Source organism: Apaloderma vittatum, unplaced genomic scaffold, assembly GCF_000703405.1.
Source record: "Apaloderma vittatum isolate BGI_N311 unplaced genomic scaffold, ASM70340v1 scaffold10571, whole genome shotgun sequence".
NCBI lineage: Eukaryota > Metazoa > Chordata > Aves > Trogoniformes > Trogonidae > Apaloderma > Apaloderma vittatum.
The window spans coordinates 7,344-32,277 of NW_009698499.1; the positions used below are offsets into that span (position 1 = coordinate 7,344).

General features: G+C 40.9%; 1 protein-coding gene across 1 annotated transcript; it reads right to left on the reverse strand.

Moving 5' to 3' along the window:
- Positions 1 to 1,936: 1,936 nt before the first annotated feature.
- ZNF318 (zinc finger protein 318) lies at positions 1,937 to 22,432 on the reverse strand. The gene is made up of 9 exons (XM_009878044.1): positions 22,293 to 22,432; positions 16,292 to 16,925; positions 13,782 to 15,206; positions 12,467 to 12,566; positions 11,403 to 11,689; positions 7,518 to 7,721; positions 6,941 to 7,040; positions 5,801 to 5,919; positions 1,937 to 5,362 (listed from the first exon to the last, which is right to left on the reverse strand). Exons 2-9 carry the CDS (start codon positions 16,916 to 16,918, stop codon positions 1,937 to 1,939), a joined length of 6,288 nt encoding a protein of 2,095 aa, XP_009876346.1. The 5' UTR covers positions 16,919 to 16,925; positions 22,293 to 22,432.
- Positions 22,433 to 24,934: the final 2,502 nt, after the last annotated feature.

A 24,934-nucleotide genomic window follows, 5' to 3' on the forward strand; every position in this document is an offset into this window, starting at 1 on the left:
CTTTTGCATCTCCCTTCCCTGCAATGAAATTCCTCAATACAAGGCAGGCAAGAAAATCAGTTCACTTCCTCTGTGGATTTACATGGGACCAGGCACTTCACTTAAGAAATTGGAGAGAAAATGGGGGGGAAAAAAAAATTAGCTGTCAAATGTGAACAAATAAACTCAGATAAACACATAATAAAAAATGTACAGAAGAAAACTGAAAAACAACTACAAAGGGTTTTTTTTATAAACCAGGACTTAAGCATTCTCTACTCATTACCCAACTTCATTTTAAAAGTATCAAAGTATGTAAAACTTTGCTTTCTTTGGTTTTGACAGCAGTTATTTGAAGAAAGTAGGGCAATGATACTAAGAAAGCCTCTTACATTCATGGAGTAACTGCTTATCATCATAAAAACATGTTAAGCAGCCTTTCTCAAAATGCTCTTCCCTTCTAATTTAACTTTTTTTTGATGACTTGACCGTTTATACTAGATTTCCAAATACACCTTAGACAGTTCTTATATTCTTAATATGACCATGACGACAATGAAAAATGTTCCATACCTTCTTCACATATGGTCACTGAAACAGAAAAACAATGATTTATTTTTTTTTCCTCCCCTCTGGAGGTCCTTGTGCCAGTAGTGAAATATAAACTCTGCTTGGGTTCCCCCCTGAACGCCCCGCTTCGAGTTTTACATAGGGCTCAGGACTTGAAACAAACTTTAGCCGATGATGTTGACAGTAGTTCTTCCATTGACTTCAGCTGGGAATAAATCAGTTTTTTATGGAGCAGGCTAACTGTTGAGCATCTTCATCATCTACAATTTCTCAATATTATCAGCTACTACAGGATTAGAAACTAGTTGAAATAAACCACTTTCCTTAAGAAAAAAATCAGGAAGAAAGTCTTGTTGACCACCATAAGTTTATTTTTTAAACAATTTACAAATAAAAATGTTATATTTATCCAAGCAAACACATTTAATACTTTAGTCTTTAACAAGCTATACAAATGAGAACCATCACACTAGAGCTTTTGCTAGCTCAAGGACCATTCAGGGTAGGCATGCATGTGTCTGTATCACATGAAGCGAGTCCAATTCCTGACACCAGGATTCTGATCTTCTGCTTCTTCAGAGCTGGTCAGCTGCTAAATGATTTAACACAAATAGTTACTGGATCACAATACAATGAAAGAAAGCCCATTTCAAATCATTTAAGTGACCTCAATATGTCTGGTCCGGGTGTCAGGCCACAGAGCCTTACCGATTAGTCTTCTTCTCCAAAAGCCAGTCGGACAGATTTTCTCCCCTTGCTTAGTGATGTGGCATCCATACATGTGCTTATACAATACAATGAAACAGCTTAAGCACAGATGTCATACAACAGTAATTACAAATTACAGAGACAGATAAACAAACAAACAAACTCAACGCTAATCACATTCTTGCATTTCAAATAATGAAAGTAAACAAAACCATGCATCACAGTTCAAAGAAATTTTCTGGTTTAGCTCTTCTGCAAGTCTCCGTTTCCTCAAGTTCTAAATTGCTGTTCTTGAACTTGTCCCAGCGGCTGGGCTACTCACGGTGCTATTGACACAAACAGGGTGAGCTGGAAATCGTTCAAGAATGGTCAAAGAATAAAAGCCCCCAAAATAAACAACAAAGACGCACGCATTATAAACGAGATATTCCATTTTAATAGCAGAGTGTAGAAAAGAAATTGGCAAAAAAATTCACATGAAAAAACATTTTACACAATTAATTATGTACAGAATAAAGTATGTGTCTGGTTTCCGATGATATAAGTTTCACTTTAGTCAAGTTCTACCACGGGATGCAAAATACACCCAAACCCCTCAACTGGAACGAAAAACCAAACAAAAAACATATACATAATCCCAGCTCTGGCTCCTCAAATATTGGGACCGGCTGGGTTCACTTCAAACCACTGGGCTTTCTGCTAAGCTTTCAGCGATTCCTGAATTTGTTGTAGCTTGCAAACTGCTGTCAGCAGTTTCTGTTTGCTCAGTCTTCCTGCTCAGCATGGTGCACTCTCCCTTGTCTCCTGAGCCACTTTCCTTTCTCTGTGTTTCTTTGAGCCCAGGAAGGAAAGCCTCTGCACACCCAGAAGCTTGACTTTCTGTGCTGCCACCATCAGAACTCAGGGACAGCATTTCAGCAGTGCCAGCTTTGCTCTCCTCCACGTGCGGAAGGATCTCAGACGTTTGAGAAATGCCCTGTGCTTCCAGCACTGGCATGACCACTTCTGTAGCGTCACTATTGGAGGACTGTGATGCAAGCTGTGGCACAGCTCTTTGAGAAACCGGTGCACAAAATTTATCTTCCCGACTATTGGAAGTCAGCGTAGCAAAATCATTAATCTCTGTTTCATCCACCTTTTTTCCAACACCCAGCTTCTTAAGTTTACTGGATTCCAGCCTAATGGATGCAACCGTTTCTAGTTTTGAGACTTCTTCTGTATTCTCATTTAGAAGTCCTGTTGTAAGGATGCTGAAGCATTCATGTTTTACCTTAGTATCATCCGAACTGAAATCAGCGCTTTTGACCTCCACCTCTGCTTTCTGGGAGGGAGTCTCATTTTGTTTCACAGTTTCTGCTGTCAAAGAAACTTTCTTGCTATCCATACAAACATTTGTAGAGAATCTTTCAGATGGCTCAATGTTCAGTCCTGAGAGGGTGGTATTCAGATGAAAGTCATTGGCTGCTGAGGTTCTTACTTCACGCTTTGTTTCTGGGGAGCAGACGGCTTCTTCTGAAAGATGCTCCCTATGGAAATCTGCTGATACAGCAACTACTGACTCTTGGGCAAGGTCAGAGTGAGCCCTAGAAAAGCCTCCAGTCCCTACTTCTTTTGCATCTCTCTTGATAAAAACATTATCTAATGTTGCATCAGACCCAATGTGTCCTAATGATTTTTTTTCAACTTCAACTACTAATTCTACACTGGATCTGAGTTCAACAATGTTTGCAGAGCAGGCGTTAACTAACCATGCAACTTCCTGCCTTTGGGTTTGGTTATCTAATATTGCATGGACAGAAGGTTCAGGTCGAACTTTTTCTTGAGCTTCTAACGTATTACTTTTAGTTTCTGTGTTGGCAAGACATGTGTCTGGCCGTACCTCTGTGAATTCTGAAGCACTAACTTCATTAGAACCAGTTTTTATTTCTACATTTGGAGTATTTGATAAATCCCAACCACTTCCATAATGAGAACGGGTTGTGATGACCTGTTCTTCTCCATTACTAGTTCTGTGAGTGTCCCATTCACCAGAACGTCTTGTCAACTCTGAAATCTTATTCTGAATTCCTGAAATTTGGGGAGTTTCAGCAAGGACTCCTGGCTGAGATATTTCCAAAGATAGACTTCTCAGTTTTACATCTTTAAAGGAGGTATCAATAGAATTCCGCTCCATCATTACTGCTACTAAAGCTTTTTCTTTTGAAGTCTTCTGAGAATCACAGAGCAAGTCTGGACTATCAGTTTCTGAGTAAGTTCCACAGCTGTTACTTAACTTTTCCTCTACCAAAGGGGAATTTCCCATATTTTTAACTTCAATCTGTGCTTCAGGTAACAAAGTCTTTGGACGTAAGCAAAGTTCAGGCTTTACCGTTTTTACTTCCCAGTCTTTCCTATCTGTATCTTTCTCTAAGGTACCAGGAACATTTGTATTAATAACTGCAGTTCTATTTGCATCTTCAGGTCCAACTTTCTCTTGGACCTCTGTTTTCTGTAAATCACAGAGCTCCCGACTGCCTGCCTGCTCTCTGCCTTCTATATCCACAAGTCCAGTTTCTGCAGGCATCTGGATACCAGAAGTAGCTTTTGTTTCTGGCAGTTCTGCAACTAACATTTCCAACAGCTGAGGCTGAACTGCTCTCTTGTTCATTTCAGTCCGATTCTCACCAAGAACCCAACTCCTTGTTACTTGGTTATTACACTGTGAGGAATCTTCTTTCAGTTTAGTCCGAACATCTGTTGAAAGAGCAGTCTGAAATTTCTGACCTATGTCTTTCTGAATGCCATTTTCAATGTCAGGGCTCATCTCAGTTTTAAGTACTAAGGTCTCCTGAACATCAGTTTTACCCAGTTCTGAGCCTCTCCCAGCGGAGTGGACTTGGCTAACTTCAGTAGCCACATTGTGAGAATCCTCTTTCAAGGAGGATGAACTATTACTTGTTCTAGGGTTTGCAGACAAGTCTGCGAGTTTTGTTAGGTTGGAGTTTTCTCCATTTGGAAGTGCAGAACTTGCAAGCTTGCTGTCAGCTGAACCTTTTCCACCACTACTGTAGAAAATACCATAGAGATCTTTAGCATTGGCTGTGGCCAAGCAAGAGTTTCGTTTCTCCACCTTTTTTGCCTGTTCACTGAAAGCAGTTGAAGGTGGTAGTGGTGGGGGTCTCACAGGCATTGCCAGCATTGTCTGTTCAGTTTCAGACACACCCGGAGCTACTTCATCTGCAGGGATGACAGCTGCCTGCTGGACTGCTGGTGGAGGAGGGCGTTGAGGTGGTACACCAGAAGCCTGAGAAGACTCACTTTTCTCTGCTGCTTTCACATCTTCTTCTGCTCCTTTTAAAATTACTTCTTCTCCCCCAAAAGCTTTTGAGATGATATCTGGAGGCAGCAGCACATCTGCATTAGTTTCTTTTACCACAGGCAGTGGTTTGGTGACAGCTCCAGAGGACTTTATGGATAAAAAGGTGTTCAAAGGTGCTGGTTTGCTAACTGTTGCAGTAGCAGACTTCCTGAAAATCATGGTGGGGACTGGTAGGTTGGGTAGAATTTTTGTTGGTGTTAATGTGGGAACAACTGGTGTCCACGGGCTCGTGTGTGGAATAACAGTTTTCCCAGACAGCTTGATTTCAATGGGCTTGACATGGGGTTTCCCAGACTGACATTTGCTCTCCTCTTTGTTCCCTTCCATACTCTCCTCCTTCGCAATAGCTCCTCCTGCGGTTTTATCGTCTCTCTCAGTCTTTTTCCAGCTGAATTTCCCAAAGGAAGTCTGGCTTGGTGATTCCTTTTTAGATTCCTCTTTCTTTTCTTCTTTTTTCTCCTCTTTATCTTCCTTCTTCAGCTTAAGCTTAATGCCCATTTTTCGCCCAGAAGAATCTATTTTGCCTTGCGTTTCACTAGTCCCTTCTCCAAGCTCCGGAATGCTCTTTGCTTCCTCTTTCTTTACAATTTTTGGTTTCTTCTCATCCTTCTCTTCTTTCTGTTTCTCAACTAGTTTCCGTTTCAGCTCATTCTGCCGCCTGCGCTCTGTTTCCAGAACTACAGCCAATCCAGCTTGACGGTCTAGATTTCTCCTCTCTTCATATAGTGGGTTTTCATCTATGTATTTCTGTGGAAATAAATGGCACAATTTTAGCCACTCTTTCCATGAAAAACAAATAAATAAATTCAGCTCTGTAACACTTTTGACTTCTTCAGTAAGTGCCATCTCAACACTAAGAGAGCAAAGAACTTCCTCCTACCAAGAAACTGAGATGCTACAAACTCCACTTTCTGTAATTTAATGTGGACTGAGTGGTGGCTTGCAGCAGTGCTGTCACTTTACAGGAGAGTTTGAAAATCAAAACTGGGACTTAAATACCACTTCAAGCTCATGCAGATGAAAGATTAGTCTCTATGTAGAAGGAAGTTCTGCTCAGCAGAATGTAGTGAAGACAACCACACACATATACTCCGAGGAGTCAAATGTTGTTTTTCAGGAAAGGAAGACAGAACAAGTAGAAGCTAACAAAAGGAACAGCTCACTCCTGGTACACCAGTTACCAACCTTATATTTCTCATTGTGAGGATGACTTTTCACATGCTGCTCTGCTGAGATTTGATCTCCAAAAAATTCATGACAGAGCTGGCAATAATATCCAGTGATGGGAATCAGAAACTCAGAGCCTGAAAAGGCCAAAGAAAATGATCAGAGAAACAAAATTTAATAAATACCAAGGTCTTAACAAAGCCAGATAAACAAACCAAAGAACAACAGCAAAACCTCCAGTGATGTTCCTTTTGGAACAGTTAATGCTACTCTCCTTACATTTACAGTATGGGAAATGCCACTACCACAAACATGTAAAGTGAGGAAGCTTGATTACTATGATTCAAAAATCATTTTAGTGCTCTCTCATCATATTACAGTTATCCCCTATTCAAGTAGGTTAACATTTCATACAGTGTTAATCTCCTTTCCATCTTTGTGGTATAGTCTGCTCAAATACTAAACACCTGGTTCATAAAAAGAATACAAATATTTTGACTGCAGTTCAGCAAGACTGCATCCTTATGCCTACAAAATCAGCTGCAGTCACCTAACACACTGCATTATCCTTTGGTGGGCAGTAGTAGAAGTATGTAACAGATTAACAAACTGAGACTAATCAACAGCAGGCCTATTTATACATTCAGATTTTAAATCTTAGCTTTGAAATCAGTTATAGCCCCCTACATAAGTCTTTCTCAGAAACTCTGTATCCATAGTCTACCAACTACTCATTGGTGATTTTTCAGAGACGGCTCTACTAAAGCTGTGTGGAGTTTGCAAGACACTGTAGAGTACTGCACAAGATCTGCCCAAAGACAGATCTTCTTGTGGTCATGTTCTGAATTGTAGAATGTCAGCAAAAATCACTTCAGAACTACACTGGAGACAGAAAAAGTCATCTGGTGTTCAATATAAGGTACTACATTCTAACAATAAGAGAAGGTACCATGCTACATTTTCCTGCACTCTTGCTCCATGACCTTCTCATCCACAAGAACAAAAAGGAAATTAAATAATTGCCTTTTACATAATAATATGGTACCTATATGTGGTCCTATAACAAGGCAAAGTTTTGAAACTCCTTTCTCTGAGCAACTGGAGCCTGCTGGAGGACAAAGGGACATAATATCCAAGTAAAAAAAGAAATTAATGTACCTTTGGCAGGAACAGTTATCTTATCGATGCGTTTTATGGAGTCTTGTTTGGTCTCACTCTGGGTCTTCGAAGCCCAAGGTCTGTTGTAAGGATCCAGGGTCTATTTGCACAGTGACAGAGGTATACAGGCTCATATATTACACTAACAAAGCAAGCACACTTGTCTTGTTCCTTTTAACATCCTTTCAGAACACTGAACATTAAAATCAACGTGCAAATATTTACAGGAGCTATGTTTTCCTCTCTTTCCCCTCCCATTTTGCAACTTATAATGAGAAAATAACCTGTGAAAAGGGTAAAATGTAAAGGGTAGCAAAGAACAGGTAAACATATGAAACATATCAAATGCTAGTTCCCGAGCAAACTGAACACAGGCCCCATTTACACTAATCAGAACACACTGGTAGCTGTACAAACTGCTCACGTCCAACTTTACGGAAAAGGAATTTGATAAGCAACTGTTTGGGTTCATGACTACTTCAGGTTCTCTTGTAAAATGTGGTTCTGTGATGTATGTTTTAGTGTTACTACTTATAGCAATATGAAATGCACTTAGTGAAGGAAGCCTGCAACGTACCTGTCTGTGTTTCTTATTATGCATGTGTGTGAAAAAGTCAAACATGGTCCCGCAGATGGTATTGCAGTCTTTGCACCAGTGGTTCCCTGCATCATAATATTCATAAATATTGGCCAACTGGAAAGGATGTTTGGAGGACTGTGAAGAGGATTCTGCTGGCTTCGGGCTTCTACCTCTGGATTTCTCATTAGTAGTTTTTGATTCCTAGATTGAACAAAAGGAAACACTTCTCTAAGACAAAGCAGGACAGACACAATGCTCTAGAACTCAGACCCTGCCTCCAGCAGAAGACACACATACCAAAATAAAATATATATATATATATCACCTGCTTTTCAGCGCCTAGGCTAACTCCACTATTTCAGAGAGCTGGTATTGCCAGCTAAGATGCTATGTGGCCAGAGTGAAGAGCTTCCAATAAGGCTCCCAGATGTAACAGCTGGATGGTTGTAGGCAATCAAGGAACCAAATGAACAAATTCCCTGTGGCATGCACCCTTCCCACTTTATGGGTTTCAAATAAAGATCTGAATAATTCTAGGCAAATGGTGCCCAGAAGACCTAAAATAGTTCCCCTAGAACCATTCAGAAGTTACTGTAAAAGTAGCTCGGATTAAAGGAGAATGAGAAAGGAAGGAAGAATTAGTTGACTAGAACTGTTTAACTCAGTCAGCTTTATCAGATTATTTGAAAGTTCCTGAATTCTCCAGAACACTTGTTGCTTAGCAGTAAGAGAATGATAGTGTTTTGTTAACTACCTAAGTATATAAGGTGAAGCAACTCCTGAGACGAGCATGTGATATTTGTACTTACACTGATTTGTACAGAAAGACATCATACAGTGATACATAGACATTTCAGGACTATCCAAAATTAATACTAGACTAACACTGCAGTGTAGCAAAACAATCCCTAAAATAGATCATGAATGAGACCTGCTAATTTAGATTACAATAATATTAGGTGTATTTTGTGTTTTGAGTTACAGGATTCTGTGATTTTCAATGGCTAAAATCATAGAATCATTAAGGTTGGAAAACCCTCTAAGATCATCAAGTCCAACCGTCAACCCAATACTACGACCACTAAACCATGTCCTGAAGCGCCACGTCTACATGTTCTTTGAACACCCCCAGGGATGGTGACTCCACCACTTCCTGTTCCAATGCCTCGCCACTCTTCCAGTAAAGAAATTTTTCCTAATATCCAATCTAATCCTCCTCTGGTACAAATTGAGCCCATCTCCTGTCACCCTTTCACTAGCAAATTGGGAGAAGAGACCAAAACCCACCTCACTACAACCTCCTTTCAGGTAGTTCTAGAGACCAAGAAGGTCTCCCCTGAGCCTCCTTTTCTCCAGCTCCCTTAGGCGCTCCTCTTAAGACTTGTTCTCCAGTCCCCTCAACAGCTTCGTTGTCCTTCTCCGGACCTGCTCCAGCACCTCAATGTCTTTTTTATACTGTGGCCCAAAACTGAGCGCAGCTCTCAAGGTGCGGCCTCACCAGTGCGAAGTACAGGGGAAGGATCGATCACTTCCCTACTCTTGCTGACCACACTATGTCTGACACAAGGCAGGATGCTGTTGGCCTTCTCGGCCACCTGAGCACACAGCTGGCTTGTGTTCAACCGGCTGCTGACCAACACCTCCAGGTTCTTTGTCGCCGGGTAGCTCTCCAGCCACTCCTCCCCAAGTCTGTAGCATTGTCTGGAGTTGTGACCAAAGTGCAGGACCTCACACTTGGCCTTGTTGAACCTCAAACAATTCACCTCCACCCATGGATCCAGCCTGTCCAGATCCCTCTGCAGAGCCTTCCTGCCCTCAAGCAGATCAACATTTTGGTGTTATCATTTCAACTCTGCAATGCAGTCTTAGCAGACCCAAGTTGGCTGCATGATTTCCCAGTTATTAACTGTCAGTATTGAACAAATTCACTTAGGCAGATTCAACATTGTTAAATAGCACCTGCCTTGAAATTCCTTTGGATAACCAGGGATAGATTCTCTTCTACTAACACCACCTCACACAACATATATTGGAAATCAAATAATGAAGAGACACTCAGACCATTATGCACTCCACAGATAACCATATCCCAACACAATCTAGTTCTTCATAGCAGAGTAGGAAGTGACCCAGTGAATATTTGCATATATTCTGTCTGCAAGGACATGGCAGAGCTGCCATGCTCTTAAAAGATGAGAAGATCAACTTGGGATCTGCAGAAAGAACATGGAAGGATGTTCATGATCTTAGAGATGTGCCAATGTTTACGTTATTTACAGACATACACCCACCAATATATCCTATAAAAATACTATCGCAATCAGAACTTCAAAAAGTCAATGCTTCTCACACAGAAAGGCAACTGCCAACTCCTAATCCCAGATCAAAAATGCCTTTATAATTTGCTACTTAGAGCCTAGAAGGGACAATCTGTCTGTTGAGTACAAGGCTAGCTCCACGTCTGCACTGACTACCTAACTACAACACACAGACACAGGGTCAGCAGCAAGGCATCACAAGATAGCTTGCAATAAGCAGAAAGGCACACATTTTTGCCCTTGGGTTGGTAGAGTACAATGGTCTCAGTGTCAAAAAGCCTTCACCATCTTTCTTTTAATTTACAAAAGTTAACAATCAAATTACAAGGTGGATCTAAGAGACTAAAGGCTGTGTCTATGGGCCTAAAAATATCTGAAAATACTACATGTTCCTGTCCAGAACTCAGAATTCTCCATGGAAAATAAGGAACTACGAAAAGGGGATCAAGTCATTACGGGTTTGGACAACACAAGCAATGAAAGTTAAAAAATAAAAAATAAATTCACATATGCCGTATCTCAAGGAAATAAAGCAATATAACTTAATGCAACATAGGATTTAACAGACATTAGTCTACTTTAGTTTCACAACGTAGTGACTGAAGGAGATTATTTGTAAAAGTGGATACTAAACTTCAGTGATGCTTTGAGAGTCAACAAAAAAAAAACACAAACCACAAAAGCAAGCTTAAAATCAAAGACATCTAACGAATCCTCTGAACCAGACCAGGATGAAGCATAAGGAAAAGTTAACAGGATACACAGATTTGAGTGACCTTGTAGGAAATACCTCTTACCCTACTAACATATTCCTCTCTGCAAAAAACACACAGGTCTATAGAAAAAGCATCTCCACCTCCCATCAGCTACTTCTGTTACATATTTGAATAAACATCTGAAAAGCAGGATAATTAAACTCCTGAATATATGCACAGCCTCTCAGATGTTACTATTATACACTGCTTCCAAAGCGAAAACTATCTTCTGTAATGCGATAAGCCTGTTTTGGTATATTCAGCACTCAGCAGTACAGACCATGTCAGAGAGACCATACCGATGCATACTGACATTTCTTAAGAGAGAACACATAGCATGTACATAATAATCATGTTAAGATGACAACTATATGTATACAAATCTTGTGATTGGTTAATATAATCACCCAGTGAGACGAACAACACATTTCAAACTTGCAGAGAGCTTTGCTGCTATAAACACTCCTCCTTGATAGGCCATGCCAGAAATGTTGTAGAGAAAATAAGCCTGGCCTGCTGGTATGGCACTGAGACCAAACAGCTACTCACGATACTGTTCAATCCAACCAACATGTCAGCAAAAGCAAGATCAAAACCAGTAAGTGGTGCTGAACTGCACAAACCCTATGGGGAATTATAAACACCAACACATTTACTCTCACCTGCATGCACCATCAAAACCAGCCTATGAGATGGGATCACAAATAACATCAAAATGATCCTCTAGTAAACGTTTGTGAGCAGCTGTCTCCCCAGGGACCTCTTCTCTTAGTGAGAAAATCGTTAGCATGCAAGCCAGAAAACTTTACCTTGTTTGAGGAAGATGTTTTCTCCAGACTTTTTGCATTTTCTGACTTGCTGTTCTTCTCTGAGGAATCTTTGGTTTCCACAGATGGTTTCCGGGGTTTTTCAAATATGTTAATCCCTAGGATTTGTGCTACTTTGTCAAGCTCAGACTGCTTCTTGTCAGCTGCATCAGCTTCTTTATGGAGCTCTGAAATCTCCTTCACAATATTCTCCTGTAGTCTGTTCACTTCAATCAGCAAGGGGTCTTTGTGTCCATCCTTCTCCCGACGTTTTTTCCTCAGCATCTCTCCTGAGCCAATCAAGGAAGTAGAAGAGTTGGCAAAGCAAAAGGAAAACTGTCTTAAGATCTGTGCAACTATTCCAGCAACAAGTAAAATACTAATATAAAATATTACAGCTAAATCTTGACTAGGAAGTTGTAAAGATGGAACTGACTCTCAGGTACAGCATCACTAAATCTGCACAATCCACCTCTATAAGGATTGCCCTAATGAACAGCCCTAACAGAGGCATCATAATCCTAAAGAGAGAGACCAATTTAATAATTGTCATCTTCCTGTTTGACCAAACAACCACAAGTTAATGTTACATTCTAACCTGAAAGCATAATTTTTCAAAGGTGAAGGGAATTAGTACTTCCTTGGACCAAACTAAAGTTTTAAAAATAAAAAAGTTAGCTCTGTCTAGAGAGGACTTCTCTGTCTCCAAACAAGATTCCAAAAACTAAAAGGCACAATGGTATGTCTTCAGTAACTATTTCTCACATCTTCTAAAGAAGCACTAAAATGCATAAAGTGCAATTTACTTAACTTATCAAGCTGCCAAAGAAGATGCAAGAACAACTGCTTGCTTCAGTGTAACAGCCAAATATTACCATAATTAATTTTAATATACTAACTAGGTCACTGCTGTCTCAAGAGTTCTGCATTGCCCGGAGTATGAAAACATTAGTTTAAAACTACAGACTGTTCATTCTGGTCTTTACTTCTCCTAACAGGTACTAGGACCTGTGACATATTCCAAATTAACAAAAACCAAAAGCTGAGGGTGGGGATACGCGCTGTACCTTGCTGTTTACGAAGCCTGTCTAATTCAGTCTTGAGATAATAAAGCTTCTTCTGCCGTGCTTCTCGTTCACTCTTCAGTTTTTCTCTCTCTTCTATCACCTAAACAGATTGAAAGGGGACTGGATTTTCTTCTCTTCCCAATACATGTTATTCAGTCATGCGAGAATGACAGCAAGATCTCAGTTTGCCAGTCACAGAACACTGCTCACTATTCTCAAAACATTCTTGGGTATTTTAACCCAACAACCAACACGTTTTCCTCTGCATCTGCAGGTAACTACATCATGTGCTCACACTTCAACCCTACACTAAAAGAACGTCTCTAATGCAGGTATGCATATGTAGATGAAAAATCAGATATGAGCCAGCAATGTGCATTTGCAGCTCAGAAAGCAAACTGTATCCTGAGCTGCACAAAGCCCATAGCCAGCAGGTCAAGGGAGGTGATTCTCTGCCTCGCCTCTGTTCTTGTGAGACTCCACCTGGAACACTGCATTCAGCTCTGGGTCCCCCAGGACAAGACATGGACACGTTTAGGCCATCAAAATTTAATTAGCTGGGATACCTCTCCTACTAAGAAAGGCTGAGAGTTGTGGTTGTTTAGCTTGGGGAAGAGAAGGCTCTGGGGAGACTTTATTGAATATAAAGGGGGCTTATAAGAAAGACGGAGAGAAGATACTTTTTACCAAGGCCTGTAGTGACAGGATAAGGGGCAACAGTTTGAAACTAAACAAGGGTAGATTTAAATTAGATATATATAAAGAAGAAATGTTTTACATTGAGGGTGGTGAGACACTGGAACAGGTTGCCCAGAGAAACTGTGGAAGCCCCATCCATGGAAGTGTTCAAGGCCAGGCTCGATGGGGCTTTGAGGTGTCCCTGCCCACAGCAGGAGGGTCGGAACTAGATGATCTTTAAGGTCTCTTCCCATCCAAACCATCCTATGTGTTTATTTTAACAACAAAAACTGAGTGGATACTAGTGTGAAAACTTCAAAACTTCCAAGAATCTTCCAGTCCTTTGACAGTTATGCAACTACAGTTACCTATTTTAAAATATGTTCTTCCCTATCACTCTCTATTTATCATACAAACCAAGGTAACTAGAAGAGGAAAACATTAATACCCATAACCTAAACTGGTGTCAGATGCACCAAGTGAAGAACAGGTTCCCTTAACTTCTTCTGATTTTGCAATTCTTATAAGAGACAATTAATCTAAATTGTATGCAACTGTGAATGTAAACATCCTCTAGTATGTATTTAAGAATGTTTACTATACGTATAACCATGAGGTATCAGAGAAGATAACATACCTTCTGCTTTTGAGCTGCCCGATTTTTTTCATCCGACATCTTTTCTGTGGTATTTTTGAGAGGGTGTGAAGACAGACGAAGGGGCACTTTGGAATGAGTAGGAGTGGTAGGGACATGAATGAGCACTGAACCATCTCTTTTTAAATCAGGGACATCCTTTCCCATAGAGACTGTCTCAATCACCCGGAGGTTGGGACGTGTGGGGTTCGCTGACATGGCCATACTAAGAAGACCATGAGCTTCTGGCAGTGTGGGATTGGGCTGCTGGGCAGGGGGGTACATGGTCCAGCCAGGTGCTGCATATGCCATATAGTGCCCATATGCATCATACCCTGGAGGAGCCATAGTGGGAGGTGGATAGTTTGGGGGCATTTGAGTGGCAGTGAACTGGGAATAGTTGGGAATTTGGTACTGGGAAACCGAAGTAGGTGTAGGCGGCAAACTAGCAGGAGCTGGTGGAACTGGGGGAATGAGAGAGACAGGAGGAAGAGGTTGTTCTGGTGCATGTGTAGGTATATTCTGTCCCACTGGCTTGGTCTTCATATATTCTGATTTCTGAAGGGAGGACGCATCTTTAGACTGCTGGAATGAAACTGGAGGTGATGCTGATCGCTGCTGGCTGGACTCGGGAGAACGAGTGTCACTTCGGCTGCGACGCAAGTCCCAAGCATCTAGTCTGCGATGATCTGAAGAGCGACGATCAGGGGAACGAGATGTCAACTTTTTGCCATGAAGGCGTTCCTGGGTACGAACAGCCAGTTTCCCAATTTCAGCAACACCAATGTCAAGTCCAATGGTTTTGAGTAAGTCGTGGATCTTCGCATACTCAGCATTAGGCTCTTCTAAAGGATCCAGCTTGACAGCTGGAGCAGGAGAAGGAGGTGGGCTCACTTTCTGGCTTATTATCTCATTGCCACAGCTCGCTGGGGGCTTCTGAATGGGGAGGGATTCAGTTTTGGTATCTTCATCCTCATCACCATAAAGAAATTTCTCTTCATCCTCAATGTCAGGAAAACTACGTCTCCTCTTCTCCTGAGCACTGACGGAATCAGCCATCATGCCCAGAATTCGAGAGAAACCACTGCCATCCTGACTGGCCCTTTCATGAGGGAGCAGGAAATCAGTATGGCGATCAGCAGGCTCTGACTTGGGTTCTACCTTTTCCTTGTGACTTAAGAAGCTACCAAACTTCTCTTCAAATGTGAAAGTGTCTTTGGGAGCCCCAGAAAGTGGGCTCCACTCATATAAACCGTCACGCAACTCCTTGTTTGCAGACTCCACAACAGAGTCTTTGTTAAACCGTTTGAGAAAGTTTTCCACTTCAGAGGCAAATGGAGCCATGTCACTGCTCTGGGGCAAAGATGAATGACTAGAAAGAAGAGGAAGATCCTTGCTGGGAGCCGGACTGCTTGAAAAGCCCTCAGGCTGGAAAAGAGAGAAGTTACTCTTTACCATAGCACCTTCTGAGGCAACTATGCATCTCATGGAATAAACAAGGAACATATTAATTTCTCCCTGAAAAGAGTCAGAAAAGATAATATACAATTGAAAAGGAGCACAAGATTAGAAACCAAGTTGCCTAATGATTCTGGAATGCCATGTCCAACAACGAACACTTACCTCAGAAAAAACACAAAATCACAATTGTATTTCATTAATTTTTGTAAGCTTAAGAACCGAAACTTACACTGAAATACAGTAACATAATTTTGGCTATGCTTTGAGTTTAATACAGATAGATTTTAGCACCTTAACAGCGGTAAAAAAAAAAACTGCACTGGGGTTATTCTGAGCCACTTCTTCAGAGATGCATAATTAATATCACGTTAAATAGGATTTCCAACAATAGGTATAGAATGGGTTCCTCAGTACTTGACCATCTCCGGAGATAAACATGTCACTGTCAAACCAACACTGATCAGTACAACAGGCAGATGAAAAGCAATGTGCTAAAACATGAGAAGAGGTAATTTATCACAGTGGTCACAACCACTTACCTTCCCATTGCTCTAATTTTTAGACTCAAATGGAATAGCCTGCGTTCAAATCAAATAGGGTTGATCCCAGTCTACTGTCCAAATGGAAAAAAATAAGGAAATTCAAAGGTATTTTCAGCCAGAGGTACTGAGGATGCATTGAGCAGTTCTCTAAGTCTATAAAGAAACAAGAAAGAGGCACTACGACAGGCAGAGAGCTTCGACCAATGTCCTGACTGCCTGCAATGGTACAAAACGACTCAGCTCTTCTATAAAAGCTGGCTGAGTTTCAAAAAGGACATTCTATTCTGCCTCAGATCTTATATATATGATTCTTGATTAGGTACCTACACTGTTTAAAGTTTCTAATGCAATTCAAAGTTGTATAGGTCTACAAAAAGATACCTGTCTCCTCAAAGTCAGGAAAACGTAAAGATCTGAGTTTTCTGTTTTGGAAATCAAACTAATGTTCTGTGTTGTGAAGTGTCTGGTTTGGAAAGTAGAAACATATAGACAGACAGACAGACATCAAACCTGAATAGGAGATTCTACCTCTATTTCCACTCGTTTCTTCAAAATAGATTTTTTGGGCATGGATGGGACTTCCTCAGGCCTGTATGTATACCGAGGCTCAGAAGTCTGTAGTGTGTTAGTCAAGCCAGGGATCACGTAACCACTGCCTGAAACATCATGATTCAAGTTTCTACTACGTTCTTCTTCTTCTCTTTTCCTCCTTGCACGTTCAAGCTCTCGGAATTCTTCATTCAGGTATGATGGGCTCGGGCTTCTACTGCAGCTACGGCTTCGTCTGCGGTAGTTTCGTGTTCCTGATGAGAAACCCTGATGCTCCCCACTCACACTATGCATCTTCTCATCCTTCTCATACCGTGGACGCTTTATTTCTCGCCCCCTCTCTTCTGGCCTCAATGGGTAGGAAGATTTCCTGAGTTTGTCACAATCTCTGTCAGATCCACGAGGCAGCTCTTCTCGACGACCATAATGCGGGCTATAATCTGAACGATGGAGAAAAACATCTCGGTTGCGGTAGTCTTCATCGTGTCTCATGATGAAGGGACTTGAAGGTTGATCTTCATGTGATGGGTATCTCTCAAGGCCTCGAGGACATGTGAGGCCTCTAGTGAATATTGGACCATCAGCCATATCATCCCTGTGTAAAAGAAGCACAGAATAAACATAAGTACTTGAGTCAGAGTAAACTAAGAAATTTCTAAACCAGTTTCAGAGTAACATCTCCATCACTTCAGAGCGAGAAATTTCCAAATCAGTTTCAGAATAGCATCTCCATCACTAAACAGAAGCAGCATTTTATGTACTTAAAGGGCATGGAAGAAGAGGTAGTCTTATTTTTAATGGTACTATACACCCTTCCTAGGAAGTCACCTGAAAACACAGTGACATGAACAATTCAACTCATGCTGCAGGAGAGGCCTGAAAAATTGATAGGTTTTGGGATTCTTTTTTCTGGGAAGGAGAAAGATTGCATGTTTTTAAAAACCCTTACTATCATATTTCAGACCACAATCCCTTTCCTTACCTCTCCCAGCAAGATGCCAAGGTCACGTTTCATATGAATTATTCAAGGTATAATTCAGTTTCACACTGACAAATGCAACCAGATCTTGTTTCTATCTTCAGCTGTGGACAAGGACCACAAATTCTAGCAACATTTTCTGTCGCAACAGCTCTGTAGACAGGATTGTCTCTAGTCACAGGAACTGCTATACCCAAGAAGCATGGTTTTTTATAAGATATCCACGAGCCAGGGATAGTAAATGCAATAGTATCATTCCATTGTGCCAGCCTCCACATTATTACAGACAGTGGACGTGCAACCGACACAACACCAGAATAACTAGCTACATCTCTTGAAGTATCTTCCTTTGGACTGTTTCCTACACATCCCTCAGGAATACTATTTTAACTAAGGCCTCTTTCCCCACCCCTAAAAACTTTTCTAGGACTGTTCTTTAGATTAGGCAGAAACAAACCAAACCACTTCAAAATTATCAGCTACTGGTTTTATTCACAAGTATTTTAAAAAATCTAACAAGAACCTCCCAGAACGGGAAGCAAATGTGCTCCTTAAGTGAAATCAATGGGACAGGAAACCTAGAGAAATGTCTTTCCTGAGTGATCAAGACATCATATTGAGAGAAACTATGTATGGTTGTCGGAATCCTCAAAAATCATCTCCTTCTACTCAGAAAAGTCCCTCCACAGATCTGTGAACAGACAAATCAAGTGATGTAAGATGACATCTTCAAAAAAATGTGCAAATAAATTACAGCCTCAATTTCTAAAGTCACCAACGAATAACAGATATAAAGATACAAGGTATTTTTCTTGAGTATTTTCATAGTTTACACATGCATATTTAAGAAGGAAATCAACACAAAATTTCACTTTATCTCTCATCTTCATCACTGCAAAGCACTTCATAAGTTATCAGATGCTTTATCAGTACAACACATCTTTTAGGGCAAATATGGCATACACTAGTACCCACAGTCTTAGACGGTATCTTTCCAGTCTCCAGCAAACTACACATATCCACTCCCTCCAAAAGCACAAAAATATCTAAAAAGTAGCTAAAATTAAATTTCATACATTGATGTTGCTGTTTATAGCCTACATAGCGGCATGCCTATCCCCAGTGTCACCTCTCCAAGAGTCTGCTAAACCTGCATGAACACATCTGGTGGAATAACAGATGTACTTTGCCATACACTTTCAGCTCAGTTTTGAGCAAATAATTTGCATGCATGCTTGCCAGGTGTCACCACACAATTCAAATGCTCTGACTGCAGTGACAAAGCAGAAGGAATATTTAATCTTTGGAAAGAAAGGAAGCATAAACCTACTCTATTTACAACTAGAAAGAGTTTCCATATATACAATATACAGCAAATTTAAAACCCCAAGACTAAATGCAGGTATGAGGAAAGGGATTACTTGCCTTACAGAAGTTGTAATATACGGAAATATGTTTTCTCTAAATTCAGTCCAGCAGAAATATGTCCCTCTTAACTGGTTTGGATGCTTTCAGCCAGCAACTTCCACTGCAGGCTGCTGCATCCCTGAGAGAGGATACAAGGTGGTACCACTGTGACCATTCCAGTTCCTTCATCAATACAGAGTCTATAAATTACTGGAATTTCCTGTTTCAGAGAAGGAGAACAGACTCCCGACAGCATACACATGATGCCTCACAGAACCACAACTAGAGTAAGGTAAGTTTACCTTTTGGTATATTTATTCACATACACAGAAACAGAAATAAGTAACAGTATTCTGCTGTTGGCAACCAACAGGACTCTACTTAGCAGTCTTTGAATAGGAAGTCAGATGAGCTGTTCACACTCAAGCCAACTGTTGCTCTTGATATTATGCCAAAAAAATATTATTTCAGAGCACAGATTAACACAGGCCAAGTCTCTGCAGTGATATGGTCTAATCTTTCGGATTAACTTCAGATGAAAGAATTGGTGAGATGCTTTGTATAGCTTATGCCAGCTCAGAGAATGTTAGAACGTCTCAAAAATACCGACAGAGGGAGAGATGGAAGACAGGGAGAGGGCTACGACATTTTTTTTCACTTTGATAGATTCTGCAAGATGAAAAATATTAAATCTGTTGAAGTAGAAGACTGAAGCTTCTTAGGTGACCTTGAAGTCACAGGCCAGCAGAACTCAATATGCTTGCTTAAGACACATGCAGGAGGCCCAGCTGCCCTAGCAACTCAGGGTAAGTTCTTATAGATGTTTTAGGAGAGACCTGCACATGTACGCACTCCCGAAGAAATTCTTCTGAGGCATCCTGAAAATCCGCTGCTGCAAGAGAATCCAAAAGCACCCCTGCTTTCCATTCTCGGGTATTTTATTTCCTTTATAGGCTAATAAACCTCCCTACCATCCTAAGGCCCTGCAAATTACAGAGAATAATTTGTAAAAGTGATTGCTTGAAATCTCTGAGCAGAGTAGTTAGCAAAAATAGCTGAGAATACCTAAATTTGGAATTATTTGCTCCAATTACTTCAAAATTTGAAGAGACGTCTTCAGAAAACACTTTATTTTTTCTTTCTTTTTTTAAAATGAGAATGTACTACGTGCCAAGTAAGAATGTGATATGCCCAGTATTAAACTCAAAGATGATTCACAATACAGACTACTTTAAAGTCCAGTGATAGATATAAAGTCTGTGTCCCAGTACTGGGGTAGCTTCTCAGAGGAAAAAAATACATGATGGAAAAATACACAATGAACAATGTCTTTAACCAAACACAAAGTGTCTTCTAAGAACAACCAAAATGACTAAATAGCAAAGAAATCTGTAAGTCAGAAACACTACCTATAAGACTTAGGAAAACCTAGGACGGTGTCACACCCTTTAAGCTTCTGGACAGCGGGCACCTCTCATACAAGTGCAGCCAGCACAAACAGGCTGGACCCAAAAAAAAGAAAAAAGTAAATGTAACCAGATAGAGTTCTTGCATACCTACACTATATAGGAAGTCTCCTAAAAACTGAGGTCTATATGGTCTCACTTTCTCTTATTCTGATTCATCTGTCATTTTTATACCTCCTCAGGAGTCTATTCTGACATGGGTCCTGTAATAGAGATAAAGTGAAAGTTCAAATACTGTCCAGTTCTGGTGTCCCCACCATAAGAGGGATATGGATCTGCTGGAACGAGTCCAGAGGAGGGCCACAAAGATGATCCAGGGGCTGGAGCCCCTCTGCTACAAGGACAGGCTGAGGGAGCTGGAATTGTTCAGTCTGGAGAAGAGGAGACTCTGGGGGGACCTTATAACTGACTTCCAGTACCTGAAGAGAACCTACAGGAAGGCTGGGGAGGGACTACTTACAACAGTGTCCACTGATAGGACAAGGGGAAATGGATTTAAATCGAAGGAGAATAGATTTAGATTGGTTCTTAGGAAGAAATTCTTCAATACGAGGGTGGCGAGATTCTGGAACAGATTGCCCAGAGAGGTTTTGGATGCTTCCTCCCTAGAGATGTGCAAGGCCAGGTTGAATGAGGCCTTGAGCAACCCGGTCTAGTTAAGGGTAACCCTGCCCATGGCGGGGGGGTTGGATTAGATGATCTCTACGGTCCCTTCCAACCTAGGCCATTCTATGATTCTATGATTGCCATTTTCACTCTTACATTAAAATAAACGCCACTGTACCTGATGTTACTTCCAACTACGCATAGTAATCACAAAACAGGTTATATATATGAAATCTCACTGGAGAAAAGCAAGCAATTGGACAAACACATCTCTCTGCCCCACATGTTCTTCATTTCCCAGGGCAGTGCCAGCTCTCCTACACACCATTTCCTGCTCCTTCCACCCACTGTAACTCTCTCTGGGCATACACACTCATTTCATTCAGACTGCAAAAGGAGATGTACAAATCAAGCACTGATCCCAGGGGAACTGAGGTAAAGGCATAGAAATGACAGTAGTGAAAACTAAACTCTCACTTGTTTTTCTGCACCTGCTGAAACTTAACCTCACGCTTGAGAAAGACAGGAAATTCACTTTTTCTGCTCACTTCCCTCTTCTTTTTTCTCTTCTCTCTCTCCTTTCCTTTCCTTCTTTTTTTTAACAGTTTGGGATATTTGCAGCAAAAATACAAGTTATGGTGCTTTTTTTGTACCGGATGCTTACCCCTGACCTGAAACTGCAATTTTATGCTCTGGGACACAAAATATGTCATCTTTAACTTCACAATTCAAGATAAAGAAAACTATTTTATTTGCACAAAGTTTTCTGATCTTACTCCTTTTAAGAGATTATACCTGTTTTCCTACTGAAGACAAAGATTTCTTAACAGTAGCTACTAACATTTCTACATCAGTGTTCACAGCAGTATTTTTAACATAAAAGAATGTCTCCTCATTATGTTTCTCTCCAACTGCAATCAGGGGACCATAAGAATTTTAACACTTATTTTATCATCTAGGACACTGTCTAAATACCTTCACTTCTCTTCTGCAGGGTTTTTGAAGTCAAAATAATATTTTTCTTCAAGCTACACTAAGGCTTTCTTCTGGACTATTCTCAAAAATCAAGAAAGTAGATTATTCCTCCCAATAAACGAGGAAGTTCAAGTTCTATGCTATCCTTAACCTTTCTTTCAGTTAGGACTAGGTAGGTTATACGAAACAGAACAAAGTGGCTGAAGCTGTGAAATGTCAAATGAAGCGCTCCCGCTTGCAATATACCCTGGGCGCTTTTTGTTTATATGGGTTTTAGAAGTAGTTGACAAAAATTAGAGAAGTAGAATTACTACAAACACAAGCAGTGACTTCTGTTCAGGAACGCCCTGTGCCACAACTTGCTGGAGGCTGGGGGTGTATTCCAGGGAAGCATTACTACATGCCTGCCCTCCTACCTCGTTCCCTAGACGTTCACTGGGCTAATTAGACGTCTGGTCTCACCCAGCACAGCCGTTCCCGTGTCTCTACTGTTTCACACGCTTAAATCCCCATCTGCAGAGGACCATACCTGTCACTCAGGTTATCAATTGGTGAGCCCAGTCTATCAGGCAGCCTCCTTCGCTCTGGTGTGCCAATGCAATACCGGTCATTACCAACAGTAATCCGCAAACTCTGTTCCAGTGAAGACTCAGAGCGGAGACTCGGTGAACGTCTCTGTAAATTGAAGAAAGAGTGCAAGCCCATCAATCAGGGAATCTTAATCTCAGCTACAGAAAGGCAAGTGATTCTGCTCTGCTTAACATATGAAGCTTGGGGTGGATGGATCAATTAAAAAAATCAAATTAGAAGAACCATAGTTCCAAATATTTCAATTGTCTTTAGTTTTTGAAGGAAGGGGAAGGCACTGACTGCATGTCATTTTTCATCCCCGCTGCCAATAACATGCTCTGTATTTACATTATCTAGAAGGAAAATTTTCAACTCAAAAATAAATTTCAAAAAGCACCATTTTGGAAGGTAGAAAACCAGAGGGAAGTTCAAGAAGTCCCAGATTTGCTGTTGTACTCCCTTCCTTGTAGAGCAGAAGCAGCCAACAAGCATTGCATAACTGCATAGTGTCAGAATTTCTTTATAAAAGTGTCTGGATTTCTGGCCCTTCCCAACTTCAGTAACAACATGAACCAAAGTATAAACCAGTGTAAACAAAGATTTTCCTAGCAGTGATGTTTTGAACAGTTTTTGTCACCTCATGTTGCTTTCAGAGGATAAGCACAACATAATACTAAAAATGGCAGTGACTACAGAAATAGCTTCTATAATAGAAATTTCATTATTGTTATTTATTATTGGTAGAGCTAAACCAGAGCTAAGTAAAGTTCCTGTCCTGGTTTGAGCTAAACAGACCAAATTCTGTTCAGTGATTTTACTTTGCAGCTCAGTCTCTTTTAAGAGGCTGCAGTTTTTGAAGTTAAAACCATGTTTTTGCAGACAGTGTCTGCTACTAGAAGTGATAATGCCTGATGTTTACAGTTACTACCAAAGACTGGTATGCAGAAAGGCTCTTGCTGACACTTGCTCCTGTAATAACCAAGGTCACTGTTAAATCTTGTGTGCCACATCGGGGGTGCTAGGAAGCAAAAGGGTTGCAAGGAAGTCATAAGTTGCACCTCCAGGAAGGAATGGACAAGACAGGCAACCCAAAACTGACCAACACAGTATTCCATTCCACGTAAGTCATATTCAGTATAAAACTGAGAGATCACAGGGGTTAATCTCTCTTCTTCAATGGCCAGCGTCTGAGGAGAACTTCGTCTGTTCTTCTGCCCTCAATCCTCATCCTGAGTTCCCAAATTCAGCTCCTGTACCCTGTTGCCCTCTGCCGTTAAGCCTGGGACTTGCCCTGTGCCTGCTCTGCAGCATCAGTGGTGACTGCTGTTGGGCGGAGAGTTGGGTTCAAGATCAGTTTTGTATATATTTGTTCCACTCCAACGCCCACCACAAGTATTTGAAAAAAACTATAGCAGAGAAGGCCTGAGCTAACTGCCTCAGCACAGACCTTCCTTTGGACACATACTCAATAGAGAAAATGTCATTACTGCTAAGTTATGCTTAACTAGTTATGCTTCATGTCATTCTAGAATATGGCACTAGAATACGGGAATGATCAAAGGGGAGTTCCATGAGAAATGGACGAAACTGCCTGAAGACAGAGATATTTGATTTGCGTTTTTAAGCCAACATGGTTTAGATTCTGCTTAACAGGAAACAATGAACCAGCTTCAGTTCTGCCAAACCAGTCATGCAGTGCATATTGCTTTCACCACTGAAAACTGCAGCAGCAAACAGCAGGTGCCCCGCTGCCTGCATCCACTGTGAGAAGATGCAGCAGATTCAGCTCAATCCTCCAAGAGACCAAAAGAACACCACATAACCTCCAACAAGAAAGCAAAAAAACCGCTCACAAATGTTCATTTGCATGAACAGAATTTACTTACAGTACAAACCTTCATTACAATCCATTGTGCATATAACCTATTAGGTAACATATTAGTGATTTCTGGTTTGCTCCATTAATCTGAATACCACTATTCATCAGAAGATGTTTTAATTACTTCCTAAGACCAACAGCATTATATAGCACAATGCGATCCTGCAACAGCCTAGCTGAGACACAAGCTGCATGTGCCTCATACAAACACACTCTGAAGGCTCACATGTGCCCAGTATAACACTGCAGTTTGAGGGCTGCCACAAGAAGTGATTATCTTAAAGGGCATCCTCTTGTCATTGAGACTATTGGCAAGCTGGGTACATACATGACAACCATCTCCAGAACTGGAGACAGAGAAGTGATGATTACATCTCAGAACAAACTTCTGGGCAAAGGAAAGAAATAATTTACATTTAGAAAGTTTAGGATGTTACAACTGGCTGACTGCTATGGAGATCGCTCAGAGAGAGCAATTACAGTGCTGTATTTTTGAACTTCGCAGACTATTTTTTTCAGGTTGACAATTTCCAGTTTTAATAGCTTCTTCATTTGGAGCACTGAACTACCATTAGTAATTCCTACCTATGCACTGCATTGCATTTTACTCCTTTCCTATTCTGGCTCCTAAACCACAGTTATCGTTGCCATATTATAGCACAGGTTGCATACCAGCTCTTCATTTCTTCTTTCCTTGTTGATCCAACATACTCCACTCCTCT

What these genes read in the sequence shown, in the direction of transcription:
- ZNF318 (XM_009878044.1), bottom strand. Translation starts at nt 16,918, where the DNA reads ATGGCTGATGGTCCAATATTCACTAGAGGCCTCACATGTCCTCGAGGC. An exon ending in GGGCAGCTCAAAAGCAGAAG is followed by an intron (nt 12,567 to 13,781) that starts GTATGTTATCTT and finishes CAATCTGTTTAG; the next exon opens with GTGATAGAAGAGAGAGAAAA. An exon ending in CAGGCTTCGTAAACAGCAAG is followed by an intron (nt 11,690 to 12,466) that starts GTACAGCGCGTA and finishes TGATTGGCTCAG; the next exon opens with GAGAGATGCTGAGGAAAAAA.